We start from the raw sequence: 14,074 nt of genomic DNA on the forward strand, positions 1-14,074 counted from the left end.
TCTATGATCTGGTAACACATAAGAGGGTGCAGGACATCTAGTTTATGTTGAAGAATCTGCACAAAGCTTCCACATCCATATCCAAATGTGCTTACCATTGCTCAAAGAACGAAAGCATGTAACATGGATAAATCCTGTACAAGTAAATTCTATAATGCTTCAATAAGAAATCTGTGATAGGAACTTAGCAAAACAATTAAAGTTCTATTTTACATGAAATTGGACAGAAATGCACAACATCTCAATTAAAGTATATGTTGCATTACCCACGAAGTTCAATACACTAAAATTGGTTTAAAAAAACACTCAAATTTCAAGCCACAATCAGATCAAATTTAACAAACGCACTTCTTCTCATAACACCAAAAAGAAACAACACAAAGGCATTTAAACAATAAAAGCTACAGACCGGTTATCAATACCCACCACGTCTACCACCAAATCCACCACGTCCACCGAATCCTACAGGCGCAGCCATAGCCACGGGCTGTTCTTCCTTAAGCACAACACCAGGTAGTTCACTCATACCCATTGAAGCAAGTAAGTCAATAGTTTCCTTATCAACTTCAATCCTATCAGTTTGAATAGCAGATTCATCAGGTACAAAGTCCATACGACGCTCTCTTTCTTCTTCTTGTAACTTGAGAGAAATTCCTCTTACTGGACCTTTTTGGATCCGCTTCATTAAATGAGTGGAGAATCCAGCAATTTTGTTGCGGAGACGCTTCGATGGGATGATGGCTACTTCTTCGAGAATCTTCTTATTTGTGTGGAAATCTAAGGTCATTTTTGAGTAGTAACGTTCTATGACTTGACGTGAGGATTTCTTCACTGTTTTCGTACGAACACGACCCATGGCTGCTTTCTGGTGTGGTGAAGTTTTTTGGGGGGGGGGGGGGTAAAGGGGGGCTAGAGGAATATTCAGGAAGAGGAGAAACTAGGGTTAAAGATTGCAGTAGGGTTTAATATATACAGTAGATCAGTTTTGGGGAGTGGGGAAATTACAAAGATGGTGTTGGTCTCGTTTTGTGAAGTTTTTGTATTTTGAGGGAGCATTTGCACAAATGACATCTTTTTGGAGGTCACTATTTAAATTCTGTCCTATGAACTAAATTTGTCTGCACAAAAAGATATATTATTAAATTACTTTTAAAAGTGAAATTTATTTAAAGAGTGATCTCAAAGAATATCATACCGTACAAATAATCCATTTTTCAACATAGTTCTGACTTCACTTGATTCTACCATTTTGTATGCTATTTGTGAAGTTTTCGCTGGTTCTCCGTTTTTATATCAGGTATTTAGTAATAACCTATTTGGTCAATCTTTCTATAGCCAAAAGTATTTTTTTTCTTCTTCTAAAGTTCATGTGTTTGGTCAACCTTTTATAAGGAGAAAAGTTTTTTTGAGTAGAAGCATAAGCTATTTTTGAGAAGCTAAAAAGGGAGTTTCTCTCCAAAAGTATTTTTTTGAAAAACAGTTTTAAGAAAATACACTTAGAAGTATTTTTTAAAAGCTTTAAATTCTAATTGCTGCTCAAAGTGCTTTTCGGATTTATTAGTCAAATATAAACTGCTTCTCACCATAAATACTTTTTTGAAAAATATTTTTGAGAAAAATACCTTTCGAAATAAGCAAATTTTAAAAGCTTGACCCAACATGCTATAAATAATCTTTTTTCTTCTTCTTGCAATTAATGGACCTTTTAAACCACGGTCTAAAGATTCTTTTTTAGCAAACTGAAAATCTTATTAGAAAATATTAGATCACGATCTAATGTTTTATGAGCAACATGAAAATTAAATGAGCAAATATTAAATTTGAGTTTAAACATAACGTGCAAGAAATAATTTCTCAAGAGCTATATTTGCACAACTTTTTAAATATGAACAAAATCTAAAAAGTGGTCTAAAAAGGAATATTTGCAGAAATCAGTCGCTAATTTTGGCTTAGCTTCTGTAAGTCCGTTAGCCACAAGCTGGGCTGAGGATGGTCCAACACAACTCCCACGATGCACTTAAAAAGCCCAACTTCTGTGATGGGACCAATATATCTCAAAGGAAAGAAATCTTCATCACATGTATATCTTTCCACAAATAGCCGGTCGAATTCACTGATTAGTTTTTTATTACATTATATTGTACACTATTTACATACATGATTACATATATATTATATATTTGTTAGCTATATTTAGTTCAAACGGATAGATGGAAGACTATTTAAGTTAATTCTTATAACTTTTTTTTATACCAAGACGATTTAGGCAAAGATAAAGATTATCACTTAACGAATTTGTTTTTGTCCCTACTGAGACGACAACAACAACAACAACCCAGTAAAATTTTACTAATAGGGTCTGGGGAGGGTAGTGTGTACGCATACCTTACCCCTACCCCAAAGGAGTAGAGAGACTGTTTCCGAAAGACTCTCGGCTCAAGAAAACAAAAAGACAAAAGGAGACAATATTAGTATCACCACAACAATCATAGGAAAAATAGGAACACCATGAAATACAGAAAAAAGATGCAAAGCAAAAGCGATAGCTAGTAAATAGGACATGCACAGAAAAACGAAGAAGTAAAACACAACATTGTCACTAGCTATCTTAGACAAAAACCCTACCTGGCTAGTCCCACAATGGTACGAAGTAAGTCAAGACTCAACTACATCCTAACCTACAACTCTAATACCCGACCTCCACATCTTCCTATCAAGTGTCATGTCCTCGAAAATCTAGAGCCTCGCCATATCCTGTCTGATCACCTCTCCCCAATACTTCTTAGGCCACCCTCTACCTCTTCTCGTGCCCCCCACAACCAGCCACTCACACCTCCGTACCAGAGCATCCGGGCTTCTCCTTTGAACATGTCCGAACCATCTAAGCCTCGCTTTCCGCATCTTGTCATCAATGGGAGCCATGTGCACCTTCTCCCGAATAACATCATTCCTAATCTTATATATCCTAGTGTGCCCGCACATCCACCTCAACATCCTCATTTCTGCTACTTTCATCTTCTGGATATGTGAGTTCTTAACGGGCCAACACTCAACCCCATACAACATGGCCGGTCTAATTACCGCTTTATAGAACTTACCTTTGAGTATTGGTTGCACTCTCTTGTCACACATGACTCTAGATGCTAATCTCTACTTTATCCATCCTACCCCAATACGGTGTGTGACATCCTCGTCGATCTCCCCTCCCCCTGGATAACCGAACCAAGATATTTGAAGCTGCCTCTACTTGGGATGACCTGTGATTCAAGCCTCACATCCACGCCCACTTCCCCTGGCTCAGCGCTGAATTTACACTCCAAGTATTCCGTCTTCGTCCTGCTCAGCTTGAAACCCTTAGACTGAAGAGCATGTCTCCAAACCTCTAGCCTCTCGTTAACACCGGCTCACGACTCATCAATCATAACTATGTCATCGACGAATAGCATGCACCGTGGCACCTCCCCTTGAATATGGTGTGTTAACGCGTCGATCACCAGGGCGAATAAGAACGGACTGAGCGCAGAACCCCATTACAACCGAAAAATGCTCAGAGTCGCCTCCTACTGTCCTAACCCGAGTCTTAGCTCCATCATACATGTCCTTAATCGCCATAATGTAGGGAACCGACACACCTTTTGCCTCCAGACATCTCCAGAGAACTTCTCTAGGAACCTTGTCCCTACTGAGAGATTCTGCATATTTTCAACTCTTTTCTTGTATGTGACTTGGATTATTTTATTCTTCTTGAATTATTCCGAGGAGGAGAAAGGAATAAGTATCAAGTATCAACTACTTATTACTATTAGGTCCGAAGACCGAAATTCCTTCTACTACCAAACTGCCTCCTCTTCCAATTAGTAGAGTGGCAAAAGCAAAATCATGTTAATTTGCTGAGATAAAAATACATTTACTTAACTGTGATCATAACAAATCTCATGTAAAAGACACAAGTTATGCACTTTTTACTTTGGCACATGCTCGGAGTGCAAGTAAATATGTTACAAATTAAATAGAAGACCTACCTTAGTTTTCGTCCTAGTCCAATATGTTTTTATTTCTGATCTCATGTAAATAATTTCAACTGGCCGTCCTTATTTATCAGCATATGATAACTTGTAGTATAGAATTCGATTTGACTAGTTTTCTGGTTTATGAATCCACAAGTTCATAAGGATTTGCATTAGAAGGTTTCTCATTTCTCAAAAAAGTAAGTACTTTTACTTCCATAGAAAACATTCCACCCGCTTAGTTAGATCACTATCGAATATATATACAGATGGAGACATTAGGCTAGATCTCTACAACAATATCTACACAATATGAAAGTCAATGACTTAACTAGCTTAATTTATCATTGGCAGAGGCAGCTCTACGCCTGGCACTGAACTCACTACTTCTTTTCAGTATGATCAAGATTCAGAACTTACTATAAATAAATAAATCAACTATACATATAGTCCGAGTTAGTGAATACGCTCGCACCCGTTACCAACACGGCATCTACAACGGATCATCGTTACAGATTCTAAGGTGGGGTACTATTCTGCACGAGTTTAAGTTCCATGCATTAATAATATAAGTAATAGTTACACAATCAAGTTACATGATAATGTAAGCATTAACTAATAATCTGATAAAGGGACAGACCGGTGCACTAAACTCCCGCTATGCGGGGGTTCGAGGAAGACCCGGACCACAGGGTCTATTTTACTAACTAATAATCTGATAAAAATAATAGTTAACCTCATGTTAAAATTCACTATAAAGATGTAACAAAGAAATCTCTATTGTCATATATAACTTAAGTCCATTCAATTCTCCACATGAGAAAGAAAATCTGAAAGAAAGATTTTATGACATTTCTAATTACTAGTGTAGTTGAAATCTCCATGTCCCTCTTGTCACACCCCTTTTACTACCCCCAAAATGATAAAGTGTGTTATGGATGGTGGGTTAAAGAGTTTCTCCAATTAAAGTGACAAACTTGAATAGAGATTATTTTATTTACAGAGTCGCCACTTGGAATTGATTTTTTGGGTGTTCCAAGTCACCTTTTGTTTGAATCCCTAGTCAAAGGAAGATTTGACTCTTTTATTATTGGTCTGCAAAACAAAGTCCGGATAAGGAATTCTGTTGACCGGGGAGAAGGTATAAGGCATTCCCCGAGTCCCGTGGTTCTAGCACGGTAGCTTTATTGACTACAACTTGGTTTGAATTAATTTAGAATAAACTGTGATTTAATAATTTTTATATTTTATCTATCCGCTTTTAATTATTAAAATATGGAATTAACTTTGAAACGAGTCACGTGTGAATCCATTTTTTTTATTATGCCAAAATCATGTCACACGTACGTGTACACAATTAATAATATTTTATTATATCAAGATTGTTTTGGCCAAAATTGCGAACAACGTGCTTCAATTTTAATTTGGGAAATCACAATAAAAGCATGCCTAAAGTACTCTATCGTGTTCATTATTCTATCTAAACTTTGAGATTATTGTAAAGTCATAAGGTATGAGTAATATTGTGGAGGAAATAAAGTGAATTAGTTATGAAAAAGTGGGCTAGCTTCATGTGTTTTAGAAAAATTGGGTCGGCATATGAATAAGTAGGGACTCTCTTGTTTCTCTTTTTTGGATTATGGCAAAACATATCTTACTTGGCCCAAACTCACAAACTATATTATTGTATGTCCGATCTAGTTTCTGATTTTCACAAGACAAACAAATGGCCAAACTGGCATAACTAATGGACAATGGTTCCAAGAAAAAATAATGCATCACTGCTTCTTATTTTCAGCTATCAAACAAAACTAAAAGATTATTAGACTTGGATCTCATGCTCATGAAATAAAAGCGAAAATAAGAGATTCAAACAACAAGATACCAACTAAACACATCGAAACAAAATCAAAGCAGTAAATTATTTTTACGAAAATGCAAAATAAATAAACAAACAACAAAGGGAGATGGATATTCGAATAATAGGAACCAGAAATACTTAACATCAACCTCGTCGGAAAGAAACTCGCACCTCGCCGAATTCGACCGGAACTTGGACGAAGCTCAAGAATGGTGTTTGGATTGATTTTTGAACCTGTTTTTCGGGAGCTTTGCAGCTGGTTCGGCCGTATTTTTGCTGCAATTTTGGGCAGATTTTCAGCTGCCTTTAAGAGCCATTTTGGAACTGTTTTTACACTGGTTTTGAAAGTGTTTTTGCTGGTTAAAGGTGCTGCATTTTTTTGGGGGGGGTTCCGGCCTGTTTTCGTGTGTATTTTGCCCTTTTTCAGGAGAAGCTACGACTTTGTTTTTCTTTTAGAGCTAGAAGCTCTGCCCTTTTTTTGTTTTTTGGAAGACCCCCCCCTCCTCTGTGTAGGTCTTTACTTGAAGGAAAAATAGGGATATGTGGGTTGTGAGTGAGGGGACAAGCATGGGGGACAAGGTAAAGTGGGGTGGGGACAAGCATGGGGGACAAGGTAAAGTGGAGTGGGGACAAAGCGTGGTACTGGTGAGATGAGTGGGCGAAAATTCAAGCACGGTAAAAAATTAGGTGCTCACAGCATGCCCCTCTTTGCTTGGAAACATGAAAAGTTTTCAGGCAAAGAAAAGATGAGCGATATGACTAATTTTTGGTCATACCATTATTCAAAAGGGAAGAGACAAGAGAAAAGAGTGCGACCGAGTCTTCGTTATGGACAACCTATATATCCCGGGTTATGAGAAAATTTCGCCACGTGTAGTTCAAAGAAAAAGGATGGAATGTTGAGTTGGAGAGTCGAGTGAGTTTTCGTCGAGGCTCTGTTCTGTAGTCTAGTTATTACATCAAAAGAAACTAAACAAATCTATCAACTATGAGTTACAAGATTCCTATCTATAAGTCTTCTAAAACTTGATCTTGATTCTTGATTGGTTCTTCACGCAGACTCTGATCTGAACCTTGATGCTTGCTAGCTGTAGGTGCTAGTTCATTCTTCTACGGCTTCTTCTGAGCAAAACGGGAAATGTGAAGCTCGTAACTTCAGTCATGTTTTGAGCAGTCCATATCATTTCCATCTGCTTCTGCATTTGGATTCACTTGTTTTTTCTTTTTTTTTCTTTATTGTGGATTTAAACTTCTTCTTTTGTTCATCTCGAACCTTGTGCCTCGAGGTAAAACCTGCTCAGACATCACACCAAACAAACGAACGAAATTTTTCTGTCCCAGTTTTCACTAGAAAAATTTCGTGAGTTATTGTAACAAATTTCTAAACAACTTCTTTATTGAAAGCAAATAAATAAAAAAAAAGTAATGGTGTACCCTGAAAAGGTCATGATGATTTTGTTTTTTTTATTGTCCCAAAAGAATGTCTCAACTAAGGATTTGTGTACCTTATGTTGGAAAACTGTGGTTAGAGAATGAGATACCCTATATTGGCAATGATACCAAGGAGTGGTGTATCCTGCATTTAAAATCAAATCAACTAGGGAGTGGTGTACCCTATGTTGGAGAACACAACAAGGGATTGGTGTACCCTATACTGGTAAGGAGATCAGGGATTGGTGTACCCTATTCTGGTAAGGAAATGTAATCAGGGGATGACGCCCTGTATTAATGAAAAGGAAATATAACCAGGGGTTGGCGCCCTATATTACTGAAAAGGAAAGGTAATCAAGGGTTGGTGCCATGTATTAATGAAAAGGAAATGTAACCAGGGGTCGCTGCCCTGTATTATTGAAAAGGATAATGTAACCAGGGGTTGGCGCCCTGTATTACTAAAAAAGGATAATGTAACCAGGGGTTGGCGCCCTGTATTACTGAAAAACTGCTGAATCCCCGAGGAGAAAAGGGTCTACCTGGGTTAAACTACGAAAAACAAACCTGGGCGAAGAGTACTTCTACTCGGAATATGAGTTGTATCCCCCTAGGAGAAAAGTTTCTACCCGGGTTAAACTACGTAAGACAACCTGAGCAAAGATTACTTCTACCCGGAACTATGAGCTAAATCCCCCTAGGCGAAAATATTCTACCTAGGTTAAGCTACGAAAAATAACCTGGGCGAAGAGTACTTCTACCCGGAACTATGAGCTGGATCCCCCTAGGCGAAAAGGTTTTACATGGGTTAAGCTACAAAAACCAATCCTGGGCGAATAGTATTTCTACCCGGAAACTATGAGCTGGATCCCCCTAGGCGAAAAGGTTCTACCTGGGTTAAGCTACGAAAAACAATCTTGGGCGAATAGTACTTCTACCCAGAAACTATGAGCTGGATCCCCCTAGGCGAAAATGTTCTACCTAGGTTAAGCTACGAAAAATAATCTGGGCGAAGAGTACTTCTATTCGGAACCGTGAGCTGGATCCCCCTAGGCGAAATGGTTCTACATGGGTTAAGCTATGATTAAAAACCTGAGCAAAAAGTACTTCTACCCGCAAATATGAGCTGGATCCCCCTAGGCGAAATGGTTCTACCTGGGTTAAGCTACGTAAAACAACCTGGGCGAAGAGTACTTCTACCCGAAACTATGAGTTGTATCCCCCTAGGTGACAAGGTTCTACCTGGGTTAAGCTACGAAAGACAGCCTGGGCAAAAAGTACTTCTACCCGGAACTATGAACTGGATCCCCCTAGGCGAAAAAGTTCTATCTGGGTTAAGCTACAAAACCAATCCTGGGCGAATAGTATTTCTACCCGGAAACTATGAGCTGGATCCCCCTAGGCAAAAAGGTTCTACCTGGGTTAAGCTACGAAAAACAATCCTGGGCGAATAGTACTTCTACCCGGAAACTATGAGCTGGATCCCCCTAGGTGAAAATATTCTACCTAGATTAAGCTACGAAAAATAACATGGGCGAAGAGTACTTCTACCCGGAACCGTGAGCTGGATCCCCCTAGGCGAAAAGGTTCTACATAGGTTAAGCTATGAAAAATAACCTGGGCGAAGAGTATTTCTACCCGGAAACTATGAACTGGATCCCCCTAGGCGAAAAAGTTCTATCTGGGTTAAGCTACAAAAACCAATCCTAGGCGAATAGTATTTCTACCCGGAAACTATGAGCTGGATCCCCATAGGCGAAAAGGTTCTACCTAGGTTAAGCTACAAAAACCAATCCTGGGCGAATAGTACTTCTACCCGGAAATATGAGCTGGATCCCCCTAGGCGAAAATATTCTACCTGGGTTAAGCTACCTAAAACAGCCTGGGCGAAAAGTACTTCTACCTGGAACTATGAGCTGGATCCCCCTAGGCGAAAATGTTCTACCTGGGTTAAGCTACAAAAACCAATCCCGGGCGAATAGTACTTCTACCAGGAAATATAAGCTGGATCCCCCTAGGCGAAAGTATTCTACCTGGGTTAAGATACCTAAAACAGCCTGGGCGAAAAGTACTTCTACCCGGAAATATGAGCTGGATCCCCCTAGGCGAAAAGGTTCTACCTGGGTTAAGCTATGATTAAAAACTTGAGTGAAAAGTACTTCTACCCGCAAATATGAGCTGGATCCCCCTAGGCGAAATGGTTCTACCTGGGTTAAGCTACGTAAAACAACCTGGGCGAAAAGTACTTCTACGCGAACTATGAGCTGGATCCCCCTAGGCGAAAATGTTCTACCTGGGTTAAGCTACGAAAACCAATCCTGGGCGAATAGTACTTCTACCCGAAAATATGAGCTGGATCCCCTTAGGCGAAAATGTTCTACCTGGGTTAAGCTACGTAAATCATCCTGAGCGAAGAGTACTTCTACCCGGAACTATGAACTGGATCCCCCTAAGCGAAAAGGTTCTACCTGGGTTAAGCTACGAAAAGTAACCTGAGCGAAGAGTACTTCTACTCGGAACTATGAGCTGGATCCCCCTAGGCGAAATGGTTCTACTGAGTTAAGCTACGTAAAACATCCTGAGCGAAGAGTACTTCTACCCGGAACTATGAACTGGATCCCCCTAGGCAAAAAGGTTCTACCTGGGTTAAGCCACGAAAAGTAACCTGAGCGAAGAGTACTTCTACCCGGAACTATGAGCTGGATCCCCCTAGGCAAAATGGTTCTACCTGAGTTAAGCTACGTAAAACAACCTGGGCAAAGAGTACTTCTACCCGAACTATGAGCTAGATCCCCCTTGGCGAAAAGGTTCTACCTGGGTTAAGCTATGATTAAACCTGAGCGAAAAGTACTTCTACCCACAAATATGAGCTGGATCCCCCTAGGAAAAATGGTTCTGCCTGGGTTAAGCTATGTAAAACAACCTGGGCGAAGATTACTTCTACCCGAACTATGAGCTGAATCCCCCTAGGCGAAAAGGTTCTACCTGGGTTAAGCTACAAAAATGAGAGGTATGAACAATAGTTATGCATGCTAAAAATAAAGGAAAGTGGAGATTTTGAGGAAACTTACCTTTGGTGACATTCGTCCTTTAGAAATCACCATTCTTCACTATTTTGTTCATGCTGCAAACAAAGAAAAATTGTGAGTTTTGAAAATAGTGGCTAGTTTGTGGCCCTGATGTCTTTGGAAACTTGGCTTTGTGCCCATCTTCTTTTGATGATGAGCAACCTGCCACTTGATGTTTCCTGAATACCACTTGCATGTCTGGCCCCAGAGAGCCTTTGACTTTTCAAACTTTTATACGATGGTTGGTCGCGTGGGACTTAATCTTTTCAACTTTGTTTTGCCTTTGTGGAATTTCACTTTTGACTTCTTTCCTCCGAAACTTTCAATTTCTGAGAATTAGGGAACCTTTAGCTTTTCAAACTTTGCCAAAACGGTTAGCCACTTGGGACTTAAACTATTCAACTTCATTTTGCCTTGTAGCCACTTTCAATTTGATTTTCTCTTTACAAGAGTTTTTGATTTCTAAGCATCTACCGCCATGGCCAGTCGGGGTCGACTTGATGTCACTACCGAGTCTGGGTGCATTTTTTTGCATATTAGCTTGTATCAAACGAAAGCCCTGTAAATCAGTCTTGCTATCCCTTCGTTGCCTTAGTTTTGGAACAGAGTTAGACCAAAATGGATTCGAAGAAAAACAAACAATAGAATGGATAATGAATTTAGACATGAGGTATTCCTTTCGGGGAAGAAAAGAATGATTTATCTGGAGTATATGCGGACTTCAATGAACATGACATGCCTTTTGGACTTGATGTCTGATCTGTGTAAACCGTCCGACTCTTAGAAATTCATCACAACTTTTGCCTCGAAACCTAGAAACCTTAGATTATCAATACCAATGGCTGTGAAGATCCTCTTTTCGATCAGTAGTGCCTTTTGTGGGTTTTCACCAGCTAAACTCTCTCAATTCTCTTCTCACCATCGCCTTATAGTGCCCTTTGCGGGTTTTCACTAACAAGACTCTCTCATTTTTATTTTCTTTGCTCGTCATCGCCCTATGGTGCCCGTGAGGGTTTTCATCAATAAGACTCTCTCATTTTATTTCTCTCATTTTGGTGGCATCAGATCCAAGTGATTGTATCCTCCAATTCTTGAACATTCTTGTTGATTGATCGGAAGGACTTGAAAAGGATTTGGGTAAAAAGGATTTGGACTGAATTACAACTTTGGAACCTCTCAGGCGAAACCATCACCGAACCATTATAACACTTGCCCCTAGTTTCAACTTTTGGGGGAATGTAGATTTTTATTTTGGTGTGACTGAACCTCAGAGAGAGGCTGCCTACGTATCCTTTCGGAATCAAGTCAGACGTAGTTCGATTAACATGAACTTGTTTGATTTTTTTTTTTTCATTTTTTTTTCTTTTTTTTTTTTTCTTCTTTTTATTTGTTTTTCTTCTTTTTTCTTTTTTTTTTTAAAAAATAACATCTTCAGGTTCCAAAGATGGTAATCAAAGAAAGGTAACCGGCTCAAAAGGGTTAGCAAAGGGTTGATGGTGTTTGGATAGCGAGAATGAAAGCCTTCATCATCCCAATCAGAGAACATTAATGCTATATAGAGGGTCAAACATAGTACCTTTTGACTGCATCCGCGTTGACGGTTGTTTCAGGGACACTTTCTTCGTTGCTTCCCAGGTACAACGCTCTCTTTTGCAGTACTCTCATTACAATGTATGTACCTTTCCAATTTGGAGCCAATTTTCCTTTAGCTTCTTCATGAGTTGAGAGGATACGTCTCAGAATGAGTTGTCCTATTTTAAATTTATTGGGCCGCACTTTCTTGTTGTAGACACGGACCATTCTTTGTTGGCACAACTGCCCGTGGCAAAATGCGGCCAATTATTTTTCATCCATCAGTGTCAATTATTTCAATCGGTTCTTGACCCACTCTTTATCCTCAATCCCGACTTCAACAATGATCCGAAGAGAGGGAATCTCAACTTCGTTCCAATTTTCTATTTATTTTCTTACAAGCCTTGTCTTCAAAATATTTTGTTTCTTGATCTATTATTTCAGGGTCTGACAACGTTTTAGGATCTGGGCGTGAAGTCCGCAAGCATGTCATGTCATTAAAATCTGCATTAACAAAACTAAAAAGAGAATAAGAAAAGTGACAAGATTAAGAAAAGAAACATTCCCCGACAATGAAATATTAATTTCATTTGAATTTTTTTTTTATTTTTTTTTTGAGATAGAAGGGTTTACATCAGAAAGCAAAGCAGTGAAGTAAAAATATTCGGATTAGATCCTGAAATAATTCGGACGCAGAAAAGATAGCAAGACCGGCTACCGAGACTCCCATATGACAGAGAACTTTTCAGGTTTGGCGCTCGGTTTTAGGTTTCTCTTCTGTCTTGGCAATGGCTGCAATGGCCTTCAGTGCCAGATCAAATTCCTCATCTTCACAGATCATTCTGATTACTAGCCCATTGGTGTGAGTAGGCAGAGAATTGTTCATCATATTAGGGGCCTCTTTATCCCTAAGCACTATTTCCTTGACATTGATGAGGTCTTCCACTGCTCTCTTAAGAGTCTAACAGTCTTTTGTATCATGTCTGACTGCTCCAGAGTGGTATTCACATCTAGCATTAGCCTGGTGCGAATGGGACTTGGGGTTTGGCCGGTTCGGGGCTACTGGCCAAAGTAGACCTAGCCTGACTAGCTATTGGAACAAGATCGAGTATGATTCACCAACAAGGGTAATCCATCTCTAGAGGCTCTCTCTTTTTTTTTTTTTTTTTCATATCTTGATTTTTTTCTCTTTTTGTTGTTTTTCGCTCTTTGTTTTTCTCTGTTATTTTTTGTCACTCTTTCTTTTTTTTCTTTTTTTTTTTCACTCAATTTTTTTCGATTTTTTTTACTCAATTTGTTTATGGCTATGATCGAATCCGATGGGGATTGCCTACGTATCATGACACCGCATGAATCAGATCATTACGTAGTTCAGGAAGATTGGGAATAAACTGGCCTATTTTTCATTTTTTTTAATTTATAAAGACTTTTAAATATATTTTTTGAGTTTTTTTTTCTTTTTATGGAATTTTGAATTATTTTTTTTATTTTTTTATTTAAAAAAAAAAGGAATTCTAAAGAAGGAAGAAAATATTTTGGATTTTGATTTGAAGATTCTTTTTGTTCTTTTTTTTTCAAGTGAAAGGCTTCGGAAAAGAAGGAAAATATTTTTGGATTAAATTCTTTTTTTTTTTTTGGATTTTCTAAGGAAAGAATTCTAGAGAGGAAATCAAGGAAAGGGAAACTATTTTTGAATTTTTTTTAAAATTGGGGCCGTAACCGATGAGGTTTGCCTACGTATCTCATATTCGGTGAGAATCAGACCCGCATAGTTCGGTAAATGAGGAATAAAGTAAAATAAACTAACTCTTTTTTTTACTCATATATAAATAATCTCATAAAAGCTGCTAACAAGTACAATATTTCAATTTGTTTTTTTGAAATTTTATTTTTTTGTTGAAAGAAAACTTCTAAAGAAAATAGTTTTTGGAATTTTGGATTTGACGTCTCAAAGAAAGACTTTTAAAGAAGGAATTAAAGAAAAAATAATTTTTTTTTGGATTTTTTATAATTTGGGGCCGGAACCGATGAGATTTGCCTACGTATCTCACATCCGGTGAGAATCAGACCCGCGTAGTTCGGTAAAAATCGACTATGTTCTTTTTTTTGTTTTTTTGAAAAATTAACCTTTAAAAAAC

At 38.5% G+C, this 14,074-nt stretch overlaps 1 protein-coding gene across 1 annotated transcript; it reads right to left on the reverse strand.

Annotated features, from left to right (window-relative positions):
* Positions 1-241: 241 nt before the first annotated feature.
* On the reverse strand, positions 242-936 carry LOC104094809 (small ribosomal subunit protein eS17-like). The gene has a single exon (XM_009600805.4). It carries the CDS (start codon positions 854-856, stop codon positions 416-418), a length of 441 nt encoding a protein of 146 aa, XP_009599100.1. The 5' UTR covers positions 857-936; the 3' UTR covers positions 242-415.
* Positions 937-14,074: the final 13,138 nt, after the last annotated feature.

The sequence above is a fragment of the Nicotiana tomentosiformis genome, chromosome 2 (assembly GCF_000390325.3).
Source record: "Nicotiana tomentosiformis chromosome 2, ASM39032v3, whole genome shotgun sequence".
Lineage (NCBI taxonomy): Eukaryota > Viridiplantae > Streptophyta > Magnoliopsida > Solanales > Solanaceae > Nicotiana > Nicotiana tomentosiformis.

Excerpts from the sequence above, each read along its gene's own strand:
- LOC104094809 (XM_009600805.4), bottom strand. The coding sequence starts at position 856 with ATGGGTCGTGTTCGTACGAAAACAGTGAAGAAATCCTCACGTCAAGTC.